General features: G+C 51.1%; 1 protein-coding gene across 1 annotated transcript in view; it reads right to left on the bottom strand.

The window, feature by feature from the left end:
- The window catches only part of FSTL4 (follistatin like 4), a 390,948-nt gene that overhangs the window by 45,833 nt on the left and 323,761 nt on the right, over positions 1-21,354 (bottom strand). Inside the window, exon 6 of the mRNA XM_063087969.1 lies at positions 6,916-7,082. Within this exon, the coding sequence (XP_062944039.1) occupies positions 6,916-7,082 (167 nt within the window). The remainder of the gene's footprint in view (positions 1-6,915; positions 7,083-21,354) is intronic.

The following is a 21,354-nucleotide window of genomic DNA, read 5'->3' on the forward strand; positions in this document are numbered from 1 at the left end:
GGGACACTGTACCTTGGAGATGGGGCCAGAAGTGGTCACTGAGCGTAAGTCAATCCCTGAAGCAAATACTAAAAGGGGAAAGGGGTGCCTCTGAGGAAGCCACCGAGAAAGCTAAGGCCAGGGGAGGTTCCGGAGGGGGCAGAGCCATCCCGAGAGTTCCACAGGCTGGTGTGCCACAGGCCCAGGCCCCCACCTCTTGGTGAGCTCCTGACAACATTCTTAGCCATTTGAACTCATCCATAGCTCAAGAGAACCGAATGTTTAGATGCAACCAGGGTTTTCAACACAAGCTGGAGAGAACTGGCCAAAGCCTTTAAACGTTTCAAGTGTAGTGTTTTCCAAGATTTTAAAACAAAATGTACCCAAGCATTTAATGATATTATTTTAATGCAGAACCTATAACCACTGTCTATCGTGTTGCAAACAGCTCTCCATGCTAATCAAACGCCTCTCATCTTTTTACAATGGATTCATGACTGGTTCATAGAAAGACAATAAAAATTAAATGAGTCATGAGCTCCTAAATCATTTTCTTTTGGTCTTTTTAATAACTCACTTCCAAAGAAGAGCTAACCGAGAGCATATGCTTCATTAGAATTATTTGTTCTCGGTTTTACACCATTTAGGCATGGGAAAAAAGTGAACCTTTTAACACATCCTTCAAACACTGCCACAAATACTTTCTTCTAATGGGTTTTGTTTTGCTGCTTTTATCACTGTACTCTGCCTGCCTACATTTGAAAGCCCCAAATAGCGAGATTCAGTTAAAAAAACCAAAAAACAAAAAACAGTGGCTCTTTCAAGTCATTTGAAATATACTGAGTTTGTTGTAGGCCTTTTTAAAAAAGAAATACAAAATAAAAAAATAAAAAATACAATAGAAAAATGTTTCCTCTCCCTGAGAATATCCTGGCCAAACAATTCCTCGTGCTGGTCTCACAGTGTGCTGCTCCCCTTCCTTGCTGGGGCCAGAACCAACAGCTGATGAGAACTGGAACGCCCTACACATGGCCCCACATCCAAGCGGCTTCATTGCCCTGCGGCCTGGGAACTGTGGCTGGTTTGGCAGGAGGCAGGTGTAGCTGGTCCCAGCCCGAAGCCTTGGCAATGGTGGGTGTGAGGTACTATGTCCCCAGGGAGCTCTGGCTGGGTGTGTAGGCTGGCTGCAGGTCCATGGGCAAGTTCCTTGATGCTTCCAAGTTAAGTAAGCCCACTTTCCTCATGGAGGCATGGTAAGGATACTTGTGGGCTGACTGGCACAGAACATGGCACCCACATGGGGCTGCATAGTGTTAACGGCACAAGCACCAGCAACAACTAGCAATGATTCAGCTGGCCAGCTATTATTTGTGGCTTTTGGGATGTCCTGTCTCTGCTTCTGCCCTCTCCTGGGCAGGTCCCTTGACCCTCAGGACCATAAGGAGCAGTGAGGAAGACAGTTATGAGGGGGAGAGAAGGTGACATTGCTGAGGTTGGCCTTGCGGACTGGGTTTGGGGACAGTCACCTGTCCCTTCACCCCACCCAGAGTGGCTGCTGCGTGTCTGGGTGGTTGAAAATCCAGTGGCTGAGGCCCAGAATGGGTTTGCACATTCTGTTTCTGCAGAAAGTGAGGCAGCACCTCCCCCACTCTCCCACCAACCCCTAGTATGGGGTCAGGGTAGGGACAGGAGCATATGGCTCTACCTCTGAGATGGACCCCACCCCAGACCCAAAAGCACCCAGGAGACGGGGGCTGCAGGGGAGCTTACCAGGGAAGGGTGAGGTATGCTCCTGCTCTGTGGTCTGGGTGAGAAAGCCAGGTGTCCATGTGGGATCAGGGTCCTTGCCTCCAAAGTGCCTTCCTTATCACAGAATTTTGTGACCTCAGGGTCAGGAGAGTCCCTAAAGAATAACCAAGTCCTCTTTCTGACTGGATACTTATAGTGACAGGAAACTTGCAGCCTCCTAAGACAGCGCTGGTGCCTGGTCAGAGTTTTCCCTGAGGATAAGCTTCACCCCATGGGCTCTGGTTGTGGCCCTTGGGTGTGGTGGTGCACCCCTTCCCCACATGGCATTGTGTCATAGCAGAGCAGAGCCCTCAGGCCAGAGGGATCTGACCACTGGCTTCTTGTGCCCACAGTGGGGGGGGTCTGGGGGCTCCATGGTGGAGGGTTGGGGGCTGAGGGCTCCTCTTCTTTCAGACAAACACAGGCACACCCCTGCGCCTGAGCCCAGGCCAGGCAGAGCTCAGGTGCTGCTGTGGCCACCCCCAGCTTAGCTTCTGGGATGGGGAGCAGTGGGCTGTGGTTCCTCGAGGACTGTGGTGAGGGGGGCACAGGTCTGAAGTGCGCCCAGACCCACAGCTGCTTCTGCAAAGAAACTGGCAGTTGGCCAGGAAGTAAACAAATTACAGGCTGCTCATTTTTAGCTCTGTGGAATACGAGCGTGAGCAGAAACTCTGGATTTCTCATCAAATAGAAGGAGGTGTCATAATCCAGGGACCCCCTGCCGAGTGTTGCTGCCAGTTCCCTGGGCTGCTGCCCGTGCTGGGGAGCACCTGCTTTGGGGGCGTTGCCCTGTTAGTCTGTAGGGCTGGTCTCTGCTCAGCAGTGGTCTTGTTTTCCTTCCTGCCAGCTGGGCTGGGTGAAGCTGAGGTCTCCTGTAAAGCAGCGGCTCAGGCATCTTCAGGAGGGGCACCAGGTCCAGGCCAAACTTGCTGACAACCTTGAGAAGTGAAGGCTGTGAACTGAGCCATGGCCATGTGAAGGGAACTCGGGTTGGAGCCACTGTGGCCTGCGACACTGCTCCACTCCAAATGTGCCACTGGGGAAGTCAGAGAGAAGGAAAACCCTGAGAGTACCAGCAGGGCTTCCCTCATTTCTGGGTCCCATGTTATTTGGGGTCCTCCTTGGATGCATGTTTAATCTCAGGCTGGAAGGGGCTCAGGATCTTGTAGCACACACATCAGACCACGTCACTTCCCCTGCAAAAATCTGTGGGCTCCCCACTATCCACAGGGGAACGGCCAACACTCCTATGTTAACATTCAAGGCCCGTCTTGTTCTGCCCCAGCCTGTCCCTCCACATTCCTCTCTCGCTTATCCCTGTCCCTGAAGCCCCAGCCAGAATGGCTCCTTTCTCTTGCCCCAGCAACAGGTGTTCGTGGATATCTTGCCCTCCTGGAGGAGGCTGGGGTCAGTGTCTTTGCTCTGTGCTCTGGCACAGGGCTTGCAACTCTCCAGCACTTAGTAAGTGATGATTCCCCATGTACGCCATCTGGATGGACACGCACACGATCGGTGACTCATAAGTGCTGCTGACAGCGACACTGCTTGCTGCAGAACCTGTGTGGCTCCTCACTTGGCTCCGGGCTAGAGGGGTACATTTACTTTCTGATCAAATATTATTCTGATGCTCAAGGCATCCTTGATGTTTGCAAGTCAGAAAAGTTTAATTACATGTGTCATTAGGATGGCATTCTGTAATAGCTCTGTGACTGAATTCATTAACAGAATTCTTTAACAGATAAGACAAGACAAATTAATATTTTGTTGCCCATGAAAGCTTCTCATTAAGAGAGTAGTGAAAAAGTGATTAATATTTTGTTGCCAATCAAGATGTCTCACACAAATGACAAAGAAAGGAGGCCCACACCTCTTCGTGCTCTGGAATCTCCCCACCCTGGGTTTTGAGGGCTGATCAGCTTCCTGTTTGCAGCAGGGCTGATCAGCTTTCTGTTTGGGTACCAGTCACTAACTACACCACCAGTGATCATATTTCATCTCTCCCTATGGCAGTGTGAGAGGGCACTGAGACTCTGGACCAAGGGGCCCTGGGGCCCCCATCAACCCGGGAATCTTTGCTCCATCCAAGAATGTCCTCCCCTGACCAATTCTTGCTTCAAAAATGCCCTGCGAATCCTGCTTTCCTCCTGGGGCTGCTCTTCTCATGTCCCCAGAGTGGGGTCGCCACTGATGAGTACCTACTGTGTGCCAGGCACTGAAACAGGTACTTCACACACATGTTCAGCCTGAAAACGCCCATGCAAGAAGGACACTCTCATCTCCATTTCTCCTTAGGCAGAGTTCAACAGCTTACCCAAGGCCTCTATGGATTTTCTGGAGGTGGCCAGTCAGTGTCTCTCTTCCCTGGATGAGTCAAGGCTGACATGGACTGTGTTGCCCATCCCAACTATAAGCAGCAGGGCTATGCCAGGGCCATATCTGCCTGGCTGGGAAGCCTCATGGGGCTGCTGCTGGCTGTGTGTTGGGGACTCAGGCTGCAAGGTGTTGAGAATGCTATTTAATAGCAGCACTAGTGATAATTTTAGTAATAGTAATAATGAAAATGAAAGTGATAATAGCATTTACAGAATACTAGTGCTAAAAACTTCTCATGTATCTTCTCATTTTATCCTCATTATCACCCTATGAGGCAGGTACTAGTATTTATCCCCACTTCACAGATGAGGAAACTGAGGCTTAGAGAGGTCAAGGTTACTCAACTAGTAAGTGGCAGAACTGAGACTTAAACCCAGGTCTTTTTGACCCTGGAGCTGGTGCCCTTCATAAGCAGGCTGTGCTGCCTGCTCTCTGAGGCGGGGAGGGGTGGGGTGTGTGTGTTGTGTGTGTTCTGTGTATGCTTGCATGCATCAGGTGAGGACCCCTGTGGGGCTGGTGCTGCCCCGCACCCTCACATGGGGGGTTTCTGAGAAGCATGGGGCCCTGCCTATTTGCAGGCTACCGACTCGGCCATGAGCCCCAAGTGTTTCCTGGGAGGTAACGAGGGGCCATTAATCTCTGGTTGCACCCACAATTACCCAAATTGCTAACCTTATTGTGAAAAGTAGAAATGCAGCTGAGTTGGTGCTGGAGGCATGTTTGAGAAGGGGAAAAACACCTGAAGTAGTTTAACTAAGCAATGGCAAATACATTAAGAGGGGTTCTGCCTCTGCCTTTATTTCTGATGTCTTTAAATAGAGCACCAAGTAATGTACATGGATGCTCAGACAGATACAGGCAGACCTGTCCTACTACTGAATCAGTCACTACTGGCCGAAGATGCTTAAAGGCTGACAGCCCACCTTGAGAGTTTTTGCACACATGAAATGTGCACCCCAAACACACACACACACACACACACACACACACACACACCCACACACACCCACACACACACACACCCTAGGCTTTACAAATACGACACTGCCCTTTCTAGCTAAGGTCTCAGACAAGCCCTGGCCATCTCAGGCCCACAAGCATCTGTCTATCAAGCATCTACCAGGGTTGTGCTGTGCTGCCATTTGGAGATGTACAGGATACTGCCTATGCTCACCACAGCAGGGAAATTGCAAGGAAACAATCCTGCCCAGTGTGACAAGGTGGGGAGAAGGGCACTCCTGTGCCAGCCAGCCAGCTCTGCCCAGGGTGGAATCTGAAGAGTGGCTCCCTCTTTCCATCTGCTTCTCCCATGACCTCCAGGGGTGTAGCCAAAGCAGCCTAGAGAGTATCAGAGTTCTAACTTTGGTGGTTCCTGCAGTGTTTCATGCTGGGCCTCTCGGGGCCTCTCGCTCCACAAAGCAGTTTCAGAGTTGAAAGGGACCTTCAAGGTCATGGCTTAGCTGCCCTCATGTGGCTAGCAGCATTGTTGACCACAGTCCCTGCTTCAGCTTACATGCCCCTAGGGATGGGGAGCTCACTGCCTCCTGTGATGGCTCACTCCATTGTGGGGCAGGTTTGATGCCCGGAATGGTGTTCCATCTAAGGAGCCCAAATTGGTCTCCTTTTGGGGTGCACCTTGGCTCTTTATGCTAGTCCAACTCATGGGGTCCTAAAGACCAGGTCAATTTCCTCTGCACAGCACCTACCCCACCACCTTAGTGATATTAGGAACTGACTACTCACCCCATAGTTCTACCTTCTTTTGGCCAAGCATCCCACAGGGGACCAGCTGTCCTGTCTTGACCCAAGGAGACAAGGACTGCCCCCTTTTCTGCCTGAAAACTGTATTCCTGTTACTATAGCCCAAGACCCGTGAGCTGTCCTGGCAGCTCACTACATGGGTGACATCACTGTCTTCTCACATGAACTTCTGGGAAGCCACATCACTCCCTGTGCCAAACCTGGACCAATAAATATACTTGAATTATTTCACTTCTTCAAGTCCAATAGAAGGGAGGTGTTGCTTTTCTTACAGATTAATTCATTGAGGATCAGCAGGTTAAGAAACTACTGAAAGTCACAAAGCTGTTATGGGTGATGTTGGGACCCCACCCAGGCTTCCTGGCCCCTCAGAGTACAGAAGTAGCCCCGTTGGTCATGATAGCTGCGTGAACTCAGCTGTTCTCTTCTTCCATGTAGTACCACTCAACCCACCAAACCCTCATCCCCTCAGCAGGTGAAGAAGTTCCCCGCGACAGGCCCCTCTGTCCTGACCTGGTTTCCCTCCAGCCAACCCAGCCCAATGGCTCACCTCTGCCCTCCTCAGGGGCTATCCTTTCCCCCATGTCCAGCTGTCTACATCCCTCCCAGCTTTAGGGTCCAGAGTCTCCCCCTCAGGGCCCCCCCTGCCTGGCTGTGCTTTCTGTCTGCCTGTGGTTCATCCCTCTGAGCCATGTGAGCAAGCCTACACAGCCCACTCCTCTCCATGGCCATTCTCAGGGCCTTCCAAGGCCTTGGCTAATGCAGGGCCCGGTCAGAGGCCACCTGCCCTGACCTTAGCCAGGTGTGGCTGCCGAGCTGATGGCCACTACTCATCTATTCTTTGCACATGCTGGAGATTTTCCAATACCTCCAGGCTGACAACAGGCTGGAAAGGCACCAAATGTGGGATGTTAAACTAAAACGCAACGGTCCTGCCATGGCCACAAGCAACTTGTGCAGTTTTCTTTTCCTGGTAGCTACACTTGAGCTCAGAGCGGGTTCCAGGTGACTTACATTGATGTCTTCCAAGTCCAGGAAGTTCAGGGTGAGCCCGTTGCGCTTCCAGACGATTGGTGGCCTCAGGTCTCCACGGACAGCGCAAGTCAGCACTGTGCTCAGCCCCACAGTCACTGTGGTCACAATGACCCTGTCCTCAGGGGCGAGGCTGAGCTGAACCACCTCTGCAAAGGGAAAGGAGAAGGCGGTCAATCACAGGCCCAGAGGGTGGAGTCTCAACTTGAGGCAATAGCCACGATTTACTCAAGGGCAGGGGTCCAGGAGGGCTTTAAGCCTCCCTGGAAATGTTTTACAGTGTACTGACTAAATGTACAGATGGACACTTTTCCTGGGAGAGGGGCCACGACTTACATCAGATGCTGAAAAGACTCAGTGAGTCAAAACAGGTTGGAAAGGATAGATAATGTGCAGGGCAGCCACCTGGGCCATGGATTCGTAAGTCGAGTCGGGCACATGGGCTGCCAGGGACCCGGGGCCATTATGCAGAGACCAGGGAGCCAGGTGTGTGGTGCCTGCTGGTTCCCTGACCTAATGAAGTCTGGGCCTTGCTCAGTGCAGTCAAGGTCTGCTGGGTGAGCCGACAGTTTTCTCATCCATCTGGGAGCAATTTAAAGGTTGCACTGTCTGAAATCTGGGGAATGAACTGACTGACCTTTGAAGGTCTGTTTCCGCCTGAGGATTTGCTGAACTTGGATTTGGATTTCTGTTCTGTGACCATGCACTGTAGCCTTTAATTTTTTGAAGTGTAGTTCAGGCTGTACAAATTAATAAGACTTGCCACTTGATAACTGGCATTAAGACTGATCATTCTTCAAGCAAATGGGAAGAGTATGAAATATTTTTCTGTAATCCCAGGCTTTTTGAAATCCTCAGGATTTATGAAAAATTAATCAAACTCAGGTTGCTCAAATGCCTGAGTGTGATCAGGCATGGGGGGAGAGTCACTGGCCAATGGACATGACTGATTCCCTCTTGCTCTTCCCCCAAACCTGCCCACTCAGGGGGCTTGGGGCAGCTGCCAGGGGCTGCGTGAGCTGAGGGAGGCAGTCTGGCTCTGGGGGTCTATGTCTATTCTGGGATGTTGGGAGTCCTATTCATTCTTACTGTATTGGGGCCTGGGAGGCCCCGACAGGTGTGTTCCCCAAAAGATCTGGAACAAAGCACAGAGTTGGGAGCTGACCTCTGTGACTCAGTGGGACACTTGTGAGCTGTGACCAGGCAGCAACACCACCGTAGGCAGCATGTCTGTGTTCACACCCTCTTGCCAGCATGTGTGTAGGGTGGTGGGGGACGAGGAAGAGCAAACAGATGCAGATGCAGAGAAGCAGTCGAAACAGGTGCCTAAGATCACTCCTGGGCAGCAGAGCCCATCCTCCTCCACAAACATTCAGTGGCCCAGCCCTGGGCTCACGGGAATGAACAAGACATACATGGCTACTTCAAAAAGTTCGTGGAAGAATAGAATTCGAAGATAATATGAATCTTCCCATGAATTTTTTGAAGTACCCTCATACACTAGGTACTTCATCAGTGCTTGTAGGATGGATGGATGAAAACTGGAGAAAATGGAAATAAGAAGGAAAAGAGCCAGCAGGCCATTGGGGAGGGGGCGATCGCACACAGGAAAAATGTGACTCTCGCGGAAGGAGCCGCAGGAGAAGAGAGAAGCACCAGGTGATTGATGCAGACGCAACGGGCACAATATTTTACAAACATAGTGATGTATTTCAAGTTCCCTCTTAAATCACATTCTGCTTGCTGCCCGCCCACCTCTGAGTCATGAGGCTTATTCTCAGGGCAGGAGAGAAGAAGCACTAACTCTCTGTAGCAAGACCCAGGCTTGGGGCAGGGGGGCGGGAGGGAGAATTTGCTAAAACTGTTTAGCTCCCACTGTACTCTGTGGGCCTTTAGGACTCAGAACCCAGAGCTGTCCCCAGTGTAGAGGAGGTACCCCTTCCTTATTGGGTGACTACGAGGCTCCCCTAGGCTGTGAGGATCTGCACTGTAGAAGCAAGAAGGGGTATGGAAGGCCTGCTCCTCCTCCCAGGGGGTTGCGGGAATAAGAGAGATGGTGGGAAGGGTGAGGCGGGAGAGCCAGGCACTGCGTTTACCTGCCGGAGCCCCCTCGGCTCCTGGCCACCCATTGGCCAGGCTGTGAGATGCTCTGTTCCTCTGTACCCCAGGACTGCACTGTGCCAGACCAGGGCCCCAAGGAACTGCCCTGGGCCTCGAGGGGTGCCCAGTGCTATGGGGGTTATGGGAGGCCAGCCTGGGGGAGCATCCCCACTCCAGAAGCTGCCTGGCTAGACCAAGAGCACAGCCAGGGCTGAGCTCAGCTATGAGTGCCCTCAGACAATGGGGCCCTGGCAGTGGGAGCCAGGGGCAGCAGAGGACAGCCTTGCCACTTCCTTGTGCACTTAAGCCAGCCTGGAGAGCAGCTGGGGACATGTAAAAGGTGGAGGCAGAAAACATTTTTCCTTTGCCAGAGTGTTACATAAATGTGGACCAGTAACACTGTCACCTTGGACTAAGCTTTAAAACGGAATAAGAATTTAGTTGCATTTTTCTCTCAATGGGGTGGGGCTTGTGAAGAAGTCAGTTTAGGTACAAAATGAACCTACATTTTTCTTTGCATATCTGGGCAGTCAGGAAGGGGCTCTTGGAGGAGGCAGGGTTTCCCCTGGGCCCTAGAGCTCCGCTGCTCAGGTGTGGTTCCCCAGCTACCTGTGTCGCATCTCTGGGGGTGGGTGATCAAAACACAAATTCCTGTTCCTCTGCCTCAGGCTGGTACAGACCCTTTGGTGGGCATCCAGATTTTAACAAGCATCCCAGGGGGTCTGTGGTACCCTGAGGCCTGAGAACCACTGCGTAACAAGATGAGAGGGGGCTGGGTAGATGGAAAGATGGAGTGTGAGTGGGGGATGGGGAGATGAGGCATCTGGTAGGCTGTGGTCCGGGGGCCCTTATTTGGAATATAGGACCTATGTGAAATGTAGAACACCCTCCTCCAAGTGGCTCCAAAGTAATATATTTCAAGCAGTTTAGAAAAAGATTCGGAGGAGCCTCAGGGCTAAAACAAACAAACGAGCAAGCAAAAAAACCCAAATGAGAGTTGGAAGCCTTCTGTGTCCCTCTGGTCCTCTGCTGGCTGGGGTACCGGTTGCCACACTCTCCCCGAGTGCATTCCTAGTTATTTGTATGTATGAAGACGTGCACTTTGCACAGGAAAAACTCATGTGAAATTAGAATATGTGAATACTGACAGAACCATCATAATTCTGCATCTGTTGGCTACACAAACATTAACCAAACAGCAAATATTTGGATCATTTAAAGTTTAATTAAATGAATGTTTTATTGGATTTAATTCGTGTCAATATTCCCCAGCTCCTTTAAAAATTCTGAAGAGATTTAAGGCTACTGAACCCTCCCCTTCCACACTCACTCCGAGTTATTTACTGCTCAACAAGCCCTCCTGCAATGAGACAGTATCATCGACTGGGGCTGGAGTGAACAGGACAGGACAGCTGGGCTCCAGGCCTGGCTGTGACAAACTGAATGGCCTTGGGCAGGTCCCTTCCTGTCCCTGGACCTCAGTTTAGACATCGATAAAATGAGGAATGGGATAGGAGGGCTCTGGGGCCCATCTTGTTTTTAGGTTCTGGGATTCTGAGCAGATTTTTCTAAGTGGATGTCTCTGCAGAACCATCTCAGTCCTGCAGCTGCTGCCTGCTGTGCCTTCCCTTGCCCCCAAGTGTCATCTGCCTCTGCTCTTTGCCCACTTGCCCATGATGGTAAAATTGACGCCGCAAGTGGAGGCACCAATGTTTTCCAAGTCTCACAGAGGCTTCCCTACTGACCCCTGAGTCCTCCCCTCATCTCCATCCCAGGCCCCTCAACAGCCTCCTGGGTGGTCACCCCTGCAGTGGGCCTCTGTCATCACTTGCAGAACAAGGTACATCACAGCCCTGCTCGCAAGCCATCAGTGGCTCCCTATTACCCACAGATTTACCACGCAGAATTCAGAACAGTTCCTGATCTCGCCCCTCCTTTGTCTCCAGCATTATCTACTGGCTGGTTCCCGTCCCCTCTGCATTTTTGGACCTCGGCACGTGCTGCTTAGCACCTTCTACGTGTCCATTCTGAGCTCATGTTCTTGGCCCCCACTTCCGAGATGACCTCGGGACGTTTCTGGGATCCCGACATTTTAATATAAGGAAACACTTGGACAGATACTAGGTAAAAAAGACTGAAAGAGATTGTTCTGGTGAATTTTTCAGGACTTTTTAAGGCTTAAGTAACAGAAACTCTCAGAAATGCTCAACTAGTTTAGGAAAGAAAAAAGGAAGATGGTGTAGTTCCCATAATGGGAAATCTAAGGGGGGCAGAGAAGGCTACCAAATGCAGGACCCTAAACAGAGGCATTCTCTGCTTGGTTGCAAGATGTCCAGTGGTGGCCCCACACTCACATGGTCCCTGTATGTGGGATTCCAAGACAGGGACCAAATAAATCTTTCTTGAGGGCCCTGGAGAAAAGTATGGGGGAAACTCTTGGCCAGACATGGCTCCTGCATTCTTCCCTGAAGTAATCACTGAGGCCAAGTGGACTGAATACTGAACAGTCACAGGATTGACTGACTCATTAGGCCTGGGCCAAGAGGCCGCCTCCACGGCCAGGGACTGGGTGGTTGGGGTGGGGCCAACAGAAAGGGTGTGGTGGGCAGATCAACACCCCACACCCCCTTAGGGATGCAGAGGGCCCCTTCTCTTCCTTGCCTCCCATCACAGCCCCATCTGGAAGCCTGGAAACGTGCATGGTCAGGGAAGACAGGAGGAGTCATACTGTGAAGACAGTGAGAATCCTCAGAGCTGAAACCTGATTTAGGTACTGTGGCCTGTCCCCCACCCCCACCCCTTCTGTGCAGAGTGATGGGGGCAGCTTTCACAGGGAGGGGTTGGTGGTGGTGGTGTGGCCCAGCTGAGGGGACCTCAGTCCTCTTGAGCCTCACGTGGTGATAGGGAGGGTCCTTTATCTGTGTTTAGTGATTACATATCTGCTGAAGCTCACCTCTGCAACAGGCACATCAGCAGGGCAGGGGACCAGAGAAGTCCCAGGCCTGGTCCCTGTTCTGGTAGGGAGCTGAGTCACATGAGAGGAAGGTAAAGAAGCCACAGGCTGCCCTCCAGGACAGCTGCCTGAGGAAAAGTCTATGAGGGTCCTTCTAGCTCCTGGCTGTGGCTTGGTACTCCCAGGGTACTGACCTTCTGTGGTCTCATTGGCTACTGCATGGGCAGGTTTCCAAGGTCATGCTCAGGCTGTGATAAAGGGACAGTGAGAGAGGGCTTGGCCAGGGGCTGATGTCACGTCAGGGGTGAGGGTGTGTTTATGTAAGAGGCTGGTGTCCTGGGAAAGAGGGCTGGGCTGGGGGTCAGAACAGCCATTGGGGAGCTTGTCTGGCACTGCTGGGCAGAAGTCTGTGCCCCCAGAGATGCCCCTGCTATCAGAGCTGACACTGGAAAGCTGCTTGGCAAATAGGAATTTGAGGATGGCAAGGGAGCTGGGGGGTTCTTACTCCCCTTGTGTCTGCTGGGATGAGGAGGCACTGGCCACACCTTGATGATTTTAAGTCAGCACGGATTCATTAGCACAAAGGCACTAGTTAGGCTGCGTGTCCCATAGTGGGATCCCAGGCAGAGCTGCTGGGCTCTGTGGTGCCCTGCATGGTGCCTGGCACACAGGAGGTGGGCTTGAGGCCAAGGCCTCTCTTTAGGCCCTCCAAACTAGAGCAGTAGCACGCTGTGGTTTTCCAGAAACAAGGTATCACAAACAGCAGTCCTCACCTTCCTTCCTGCACACTTGGAGCTTGGAGAAAAGGGGTGGCTGCAGGGAATTCATAAGCCCACATAAGCAGGCTAACAAACATCTTTCCTGAAAGCAGGAGTCCATAAAATTTTAGTCGCTGGAGAACTGGGTTTTAGCTCCTGTTACAGCTTTCCCTTAATCTCAGGCGCTATTTCTCACACTGACTTGAACTCGATGAGACACTCATAAACCCATCAGCACCCTCTCAGACTGGATTCTGGTGCTGCGTAGCAATAGAAATTAAATTTCTCAAATTCTTGTCAAGTTGGTGTTAGTTTTCTTATGTCAGAAATGTACTAATGGAACACATTCCTTCCTGGACATTTGCCATTTTTCAAATGATGTTCTCCACGAAAAGACCCTGTCAAAAGCTCAACCAACCTGCCCACACATGAATATTTTTGACTGAGCCTTGAAGGGTGCCCAGGCTCAGGAGACTGCTTGGGAATTAGGGCAATTTGTAGAGACCCCAGGCCAGGTGCTTAGACACACCTCTGTGGCTGCAGGCTCTCTCACACTTTTCTCTTTGTAAATTAATGTGCTTTCCATGGAATGAACACTTCACGTACACTGCGAGCCACTGAAGGAGGTGTGGCACCATGAGACAAATCCTACTGATTTGGTCTCACCCCTGTGACCACAGCCACACTGTGAAGTTGGTGAGACAGGGGGAAGTCGAGGGACAGTGTGTATGACAAACGTCTTCTGACCAAATAGAGGACAGGCAACATCCAACATCTTCTGGACCCTATGACTTCAACTGATGTTTACAGAGGGGTGCTGCTTTGGCTTGCCCAGGTGGACAGTGCTTGGGCTGAGGGTGGGATTGGGGGCTGGTGTGCTTTTTACCTCCCCTGTACCCTCTGTCAGAGGCTGCCACTTCAGGCTTTTTTTAAACATCTGCTGAAGCTTTGCAGGTGGGAGGCTGGGAGTAGGTTTTCCTGGAGTCTTTCATCTTGACATGCGTGTTTTGAGCACCGGGGTGTGTGCAGCTTGCACAGGTGGCTCTGGACGAGCCAGACTTACTCCAAAGCCACACAAGAGGGCACCTGCACATGTCCAAAATTCCCTGTTTCTTCATGTGTAATCTGATTCAATTTTTCTGCCATTGGCATATTCCCTCTTGCTTGCTTCATTTTGGGGATGGTAATAAACTTATTAGTTAATTACCTGCAGATCTGTGGGTAATTTACTTTTTCAATTGACTTAGGTTGCTTGGTGTTACTTCAGTCTTTGTTACGGTTAGTTATCAGGTTCTGTTCTCTGGTGTAAACAAACATCTTTGTAAGCTGCGTAAGGACAGAAACCATATCTGTTTCATTACATCTGTATCCCTGACACTTAGTACAATGCCTAGCATACAGAAGAGTAGTTTTAAACAAGTGAATGATTAGGGTAGTGCTCATTCAGTAAATATTTATTGAACACCTACTATGTGCCAGGATATGGTGGGAATATACTGGCAAGCAGAACAGGCTCAGTGCTTGCTAGTCTGGAGCTCACAGCTTAGCAGGAAAGACAAGTGTTAAATGGGGAGGAAGAGCAGAGACTTGATGTCTGTCCACAGACCCTGGGTTAAGAGCCCTTGACTCCTGCAGCACCTGGCTGCATTCTCTTGGTAGAGCCCTCTCTGTGTGCCCAGTGCTGAGCACCATGTGAGTGGACACAGAAGGCAGACCCATGTTCTGCTCTCAAGTTGCCCCAGTCTGGTGTAGCATTCTCCTTGTTTGCAGGAGGGACCTGTGCAGTGGCAGGGTTACCTGGGTATCCCTCTGAGCTCTGGCACTCCATTTTGTGTCCTCTGGCCAATAAACGTTTTCATCTTTGGGAAAACTAAATCTCAATGTGACTGTTGGGTGCAGAGGAGTGGGAATTTAGAGTTCAGTGCCCAGGAGCTGTGACACCACCATCCAGGGTGCCCTGGAGTGCAAGGGTGTGGAGGCAGCAGAGACATCAATTGGAAGGAGCAGGGGGTAAGCACCAAAGTGGAAAGCCCAGGGCCTCTTGGTCAGAAGGATGCATGGCCTGTCATGGTGCCCTGCACCAGCTCTCCCACCCATGCTTATCTTTGTACCTGAGTTAGACTTGGTCAGATTGGCCAGCCTATGGGTCTCCCACACCCTGCGGAGTCTACTCCCAAAGATGATGAAAATTTCAGCTCAAGATATTTACAAAACGAAAGTATACTAACTGCCTATTACTTTGGTGACTTTATGGGAAAAGAATGTATTATCTCATTTAATTATACACTAAGCACTCAGAATTTACAAAAATTCCTACAGATCTCTAAGGTTGGATCCAGAATCCCTTGAACAAGTCAGTGGAGAAGAGCAAACAGATTTTACCTAACCAGAAAGAGGGTGCCATACTGTGTGTTTCCAAATGCTGGTCATTTTCCAATTCCTGAACACCACTAAGACTATTTCTGGCTTCTCTTGGGGACAGGATGAGGCCATGTGACTGGGTCTGACCAATGGGAGGTCAACATGCCTGGCCACACAACCCCCATATCATTGTGATGTTTAATTTCACATGTTGACTGGGCCACAGGGTGCCCAGATATCTGTTCAAACATTATTCAGGGTGAGGGTGTTTCTGGATGAGATTAATGTTTGAATCAGTGGAATGAGTAAAGCAGATAACCTTCCTTAATGTGGGTGGGCCTCATCCAATCAGTTGAAGACCTGAACAGAACAAAAAAGCCAAGTAAGAGGGAACTCCTTCTGCCTAACTGCTTGAGCTGGGACATTGGTCTCTTCTGCCTTGGGGCTTGAACTGAAACACTGGCTCTTCCTGGGTCTTGAGACGGCTGACTTTCAGACTGGAACTTACACCCTTGGCTCTCCTGGATCAGCTTGCCAATAGCAGATCTTGGGACTTGTCAGCCCCATAATCTCTCTCTACACACACACACACACACACACACACACACGCACACGCACACGCACACGCGCGCGCACGTGCGCGAAGGTACTTCAAAAGTTCATGGAAAAATAGAATCAAAAGGTAATACGAATATTTCCAAGACCTTTTTGAAGTACTGGGGTTTGCGTATCTTCTATTGGTTCTGTTTTTCTAGAGAACCCTGACTAATCCAGTCACCATCTGCTCTCTTCTCCCCTCCTGTGGAGACCATGTGGTCATGAATTCAGTGAGAGCAAAGAACACAGCCTCCTTGTCGCTGCTTGAGGAGAGCTGCCTGACCCCATCAGATCTGATGAGGGTGAGAAATCAGCTTTTACTGCATTACACTACTGAGATTTGGGGGTTTCTACAGCAGCTGGTGTTAATCACCAAATACACCCCCTCAGAAGGAAAGAAATACAAGTTAATGTATTTCCACTGAAGAAATCACGGTGAGATGTGGAAGGGACCTTTGAGAGGTCAAGTCATCCAGGTCAGGAAACTTCTGAGAATCTTCTGACAAGAGGAGATGCAACTTCTGCTCCAGACCCCTGCACAGGGCGCTCACACCCTCGCCCACAGCTGTTTCTATGCTGCAGTGCCCGACTCCTGCTGAGGGAGGTGCTCTCGGAGTGGGCTGGGAGAGAATGCGTAAATGCATTGCACGGTACGAGAAGCACTATGGATGGAAAGAACAAGATGCTGAGAGAGAAATAGCCGGCGAGGCCTATTAGGATGCGGTTGGCGGTGGTGGTCGAAGCTGGAGATCTTACATATGAGAAGAAGCCAGACAGGCCAATAATGGGGGAAAGGGCATTCTAGTCAGAGAAAACAGCACATGTGAAGGCCCTGAGGCAGGACAGGGACTTAGAGTGTCTTGAGAACTGAAGACCAGTGTGGCTGAAGCACAGTACAGGGGTGTGTGGCACAGATACAGTCAGAGAGGCAGAAAGTGGCCAGGGGGCACAGGCAGAGCCCAGGTAAGGACTTATGGCTTTAATGCAAGGGGATGGAAAGTGACTGGAAGGATTTTAAGTCAAGGAGGGATTGATCTGATTTGCATGCTAAGAGGATCACTCTGGCTGTAGTGTGAATAAGGAACTGGTGGGGGAGAGGAGAGGATGTGGGGAGACCATTTGGGAGGCCAGGGCAGTAGTTCATGGGAGAGACAGGGGGTGACTGTGGAGATGGAGAGAAGAGGAAGGGATGGGGCTTGGAAATAGTTTGGATTGTGGGGGCAAGGGAAAGGGGGTGTCAGGGATGACTCCTGTGATCCTGGCTTGGTCCTCTTGCATCACACGGAGCAAATTCCTCAGGTGAGGCAAGCCAGGAGGGGAGGCCCAGGCACCCCCATGCAGCCTACAGTTACCGTCTGTGTCTTGGTTGATAACCCTCTAAAGCTTCCCAAGGCATTTGATCTGAAATGTAGATTAGAATCACTTTCTTGGTCTCTTTAGTGAGTAAGATTTGAAGATGATTTCTAAACTGTGGCAGAGAAGCCAGTCTTTACTGTCCAGGCGCCTGTCCCCAAGTTTCCTGGGGCTGGGATGTGTCCAGAGGCAGCCTGAGCAGCAGAAGCCATACGAGGAGCCCACCCACCCTATGTTCTCTATCCCCAACTCTACCCATGGCACAGGCCATGCCGTCTCTACGTGGGGAACTGTAAAGGAGAGAAGACATCTGCTCTTGAAAGAACATGAATACAGGGCTGGCCCGTGGCTCACTTGGGAGAGTGTGGTGCTGATAACACCAAGGCCATGGGTTCGAATCCCTGTGTAGGGATGGCTGGTTAGCTCACGTGGGAGAGCGTGGTGCTGACAACACCAAGTCAAGGGTTAAGATCCCCTTACCAGTCATCTTAAAAAAAAAAGAACATGAATAAATATAACTTGTTTTCTTTTTGATTATACAGTCTCTTGAGAATGCTAAGTCATGGCTGTTTTGTAAACGGGCATCAGCAAACCATTTTGCAGAATGGTTAACATCAGTGTATTTGTTGTTGATTCCTATTTCCTGAGTGTACCATGCCTCCAGTGACCTCCTCGTGAGGGGTTCCTGTGCCGGGCCATGGGCTCTGCTGCTCCCAGAGCCCACGCAGCTCCTGCCAACTCCCTTCTTTAAAGAGCACATCATTCTCAGCCTCTCAGTCCCTTTCCTGCATGGCTCCCAAGGACCTTGGTCCTCTAAAGCCTGGTCCAGGGTGAGCCTTGTTCAGACTCTGCTCCTCCCTGTGGGCACCCCCTGTTCTGGTTTTAGGGCCCACCCAAGATGTTCCTATAGCTTTGTTCACTGTTTAGTAACATGGCAGGGAGCTCGGCTGAGCCCACTGTTGGAAGGAGAAGAGGTCAGTGGGGCGTTGGTCTCCGACGGCCTAGTGTATACCTTGGCAGAGGGGTTCAGGGTTGGAGTTTGGAGGAGTCTTTTTCCTCACGTATTGGTGATACTATGGGCACAAGCAGGAAAGGACGGCACAGACAGAGGAAGGCCTCTGTGGGCGCGGTAAGACATGAGGCTGGAGATATGGTCAGGAGTGGAGCTGGCGGGCCCCAGGGTTATGGTGGGAGTTTGCATTTTATGATAAGCCGTTGGAGGATTTCAGGCAGGAGATTAAAGTGGTCTGATTTACACTTTTAAAGACCATTTATACACTGGTTGAGACATTTTCAACTTCACTGACAGAAAACCCTGACTGGAAATGGGACTGACTAATAAAGAAAGTCTATTATCTACATAATGGGAAGGCCTTGGTGAGAGTTGCTCAGGTAGGTAAATCCGTGGTTCCCCTTGCCTCCTGCCCTGCAGTGCTCAGCATGCTGCCTGAGCGTCCCCAGGGCCGCCACATGGCCCTACGCACAGGTCTACAGATGGGACAGATGGAGGCACTGCAGGCAGGTAGTACGTCACCCGTGCAGAGGAGCTGAGCTTGAAGGACAAAGACGCCTTTCCCAGAGGCCCTTCCCCTCACGTTTCATCAGCCAGATTTGTGTCACATGGTCTCTCCCAAAGCAACTCTGGCAAGAACCACCTAGGGGGAGGAGGTGGGCAAACGGGTCCTGGCAGAAGGGAGGAAGGGGTGAAGGGTGTTGGGACAGCACTCTGGTGGTTGTGTGGAGGGGACAGGCGGGAGGACAGAGGAAGCAGACACCTGTTAGGAGGCCACTGTCCAGGTGTGGGGCACAGGGCCAGGGTGCAGCTGTGGAGGTGCAGAGCAGCAGATGGATTGGGGACACCAGCAGAGGTAGGGCCAACAGAGCATTGATCAGATGGAGAGACTGAGGGAAAGGGAAGAACCAAGGAAGAATGCTGGTTTTTAGCCTGAAACGTGGGGTGGGTGTTGGTTCCATTTACTGAAAGGCTGAGGGAGAAAGAGCAGCCGTTTCAGGTAAGATGCGGGGTTCTGATTTTAACTGTGGCAGGTGGCTGAGGGGTAGGCAGTTGGTTATATGAGGCTGGGGCTCAGGAGGGTGGTCCAGGCTAGGCTGTAACTTTGAAATTCATCAATGCAGAAATGATATTTAAAACATGGGACCAAATGGGGTCCCTCAGGAGTAGGTGTGAAGAGAGGAAAGAGGTCTGAGGACCGAGTCCTGGGACCCATCAACGTTAAGGTGGGAGGACGAGGAGGAGCCTGCGCAGGAGCCAGTGATCAGGGTGTGGGCCACCTGTGTCCAGGCTGACAGGAACTGAGATTTGACCATGGGCTTGACAACATGGCAGTCATTTGGGACCTCGAATGTTTTGTAGAGCACCGGGGAATGAAGCTCTTTCTGGAATGGACTGAGGAGATGGGAGGTGTGGAAGTGGGGAGGAGGCGTTCTTCAGCAGAGTTTTGTCATGGAGGAAGCAGAGAAATGTCCTGGTGGGTGGAAGGTCAAAGAAAGATTGGTTGGTTGTTTTTTTAAGGTGTTGTGTTTGCAAGCCACTGGGAATGACCAAATGGAGAGGGAGAAATTTATGATGCAAGAGAGAGAAGAGGGAATTTCAGAAGAAAAGTCTCTGAATGGGTGAGGGGGAGCACTGAGTGTAAGTGGAGGCCCGGCCTCCGACGGGGCAGAGGCTCCGTGCTCTGTAACAGAGGGGCAGAGTATGCAGGTACAGATGGGAACGTAGGGAAGCTGACCTGGTGGTGGAAAGACAAGGCAAGACCCATTTGGCATATGTTGATTGTTCTCAACCCAAGGTGATTCTGCCCCCAGGAGCCATTTGGAAGTGACTGGAAATATTTTTGGTTGTCACAGTTGGGGCAAGGGGTGGTTTCCTACTGGCATCTAGTGGGTGCAGGACAGAGATGCTGCTAACATCCTACAATGCACAGAATAATCCCCACAACAAAGAGTGATCTGGCTTCAAATATTAATAACCACAGTGTTAGCAATAATAATGTGACCTATACACCCCTAAAATCATATCCTTTATTAGCTGAAAGTGACCGTCCTCCCCACTGCCATTCCCTAGGCAGCATATGCTTGCACGGGAAGACGCGGCCTGGTCCTAACTAACCCATGTCATGGTGGTTACACTGGGGGAGGGGAGATTGGGGTGGCCCCTTGTCATTTCTCACCCTGACTTGACAAAGCCAAACCTTACACCAGGGCTAGGCCATCACACTGTCCTGCAGACACTGGGATTGATGGTCCCACCTGCTGCTCCTGGGGGGTCTCAGTGCAGGCAGCCGCCTGGGGGAGGGGGACCTCAGAAGAGTGGGCATTACCATCATCATCATTACGACACTGAAACCAACTCTTCTACCTTTGCTGAAACCTATCCTGTGTCAGGCAAGATATGTGGCAGCAAAGTTTTAAAATACTGGGGTGTGAGAAATCTCTTTTCCCTGTATGCGACATTTATCTCTCTCTCTGTCTTGGGGTAGATTCTTTAAATTATCTTTCAGAGAGAACCCTATAATGTATACTTTGTCCAAGGACAGGTCTTGGTAAGAAAAATGCCTCCCATTTCCTCTCCAAAGACTCCTCCGCCATCTGTCAGTTTGGAAATCTCCACATCTTGACCCACGGCAAATTGCTTCTCGACGTACCAACCATGTCGCGGCTGCCTTGAGGAGGCCCACGCGCGGCTGCCAGCTGGCTGAGTGAACGGTCCATTTTAGGGATGAATGAGCCAAAATCTCATCCACCTCTCCCCATCTTTACAATTATAGCCAAGCTGCCCTCGTGCCCCTCTGAGCCACCCTTTCTCCTCATCCCCTCCGCACTGCTCCGGTCAGGACCTGTCACTCGGTGGAGGCAGCAGCCTCTTCCCCGGGCGTCCATGCACAGGGCAGCTCTGGGCAGTGCCCCTCCCCGCACAGCCCCTTTTCAGGAGGAGGGTTCCCCTTCCTGGCATTTAAGGCCCAGCAGCACCTTATTTCCAGCCTCCTCTCCCATAACTCCTGCATAGCATGAGCCAAACTGAACTCCTGGCCATTCTCTAAGTGTGTCCTGGGCTCTCAATGCAAACCGGGAAGCCAGTGGAAAACCGACGTGAAAGTTCTAGGCTGTAGCTCCATCTCTTGCCCCACCCTGCCTCTGGGGGTGAAACCAGAGTGGCAACCACCCTGGACCCAGTGAGGGCTCCTGGCAGGAGGCCTCGGGGATGGGGTGGGGTAGGGCACAAGCCCACAGCAGTAGGGAAATTCCAACGATCACAAGGGTAGGGGTGAAACTAAAGAT

The sequence above is a fragment of the Cynocephalus volans genome, chromosome 2 (genome assembly GCF_027409185.1).
Source record: "Cynocephalus volans isolate mCynVol1 chromosome 2, mCynVol1.pri, whole genome shotgun sequence".
NCBI classification, from domain to species: Eukaryota; Metazoa; Chordata; class Mammalia; order Dermoptera; family Cynocephalidae; genus Cynocephalus; species Cynocephalus volans.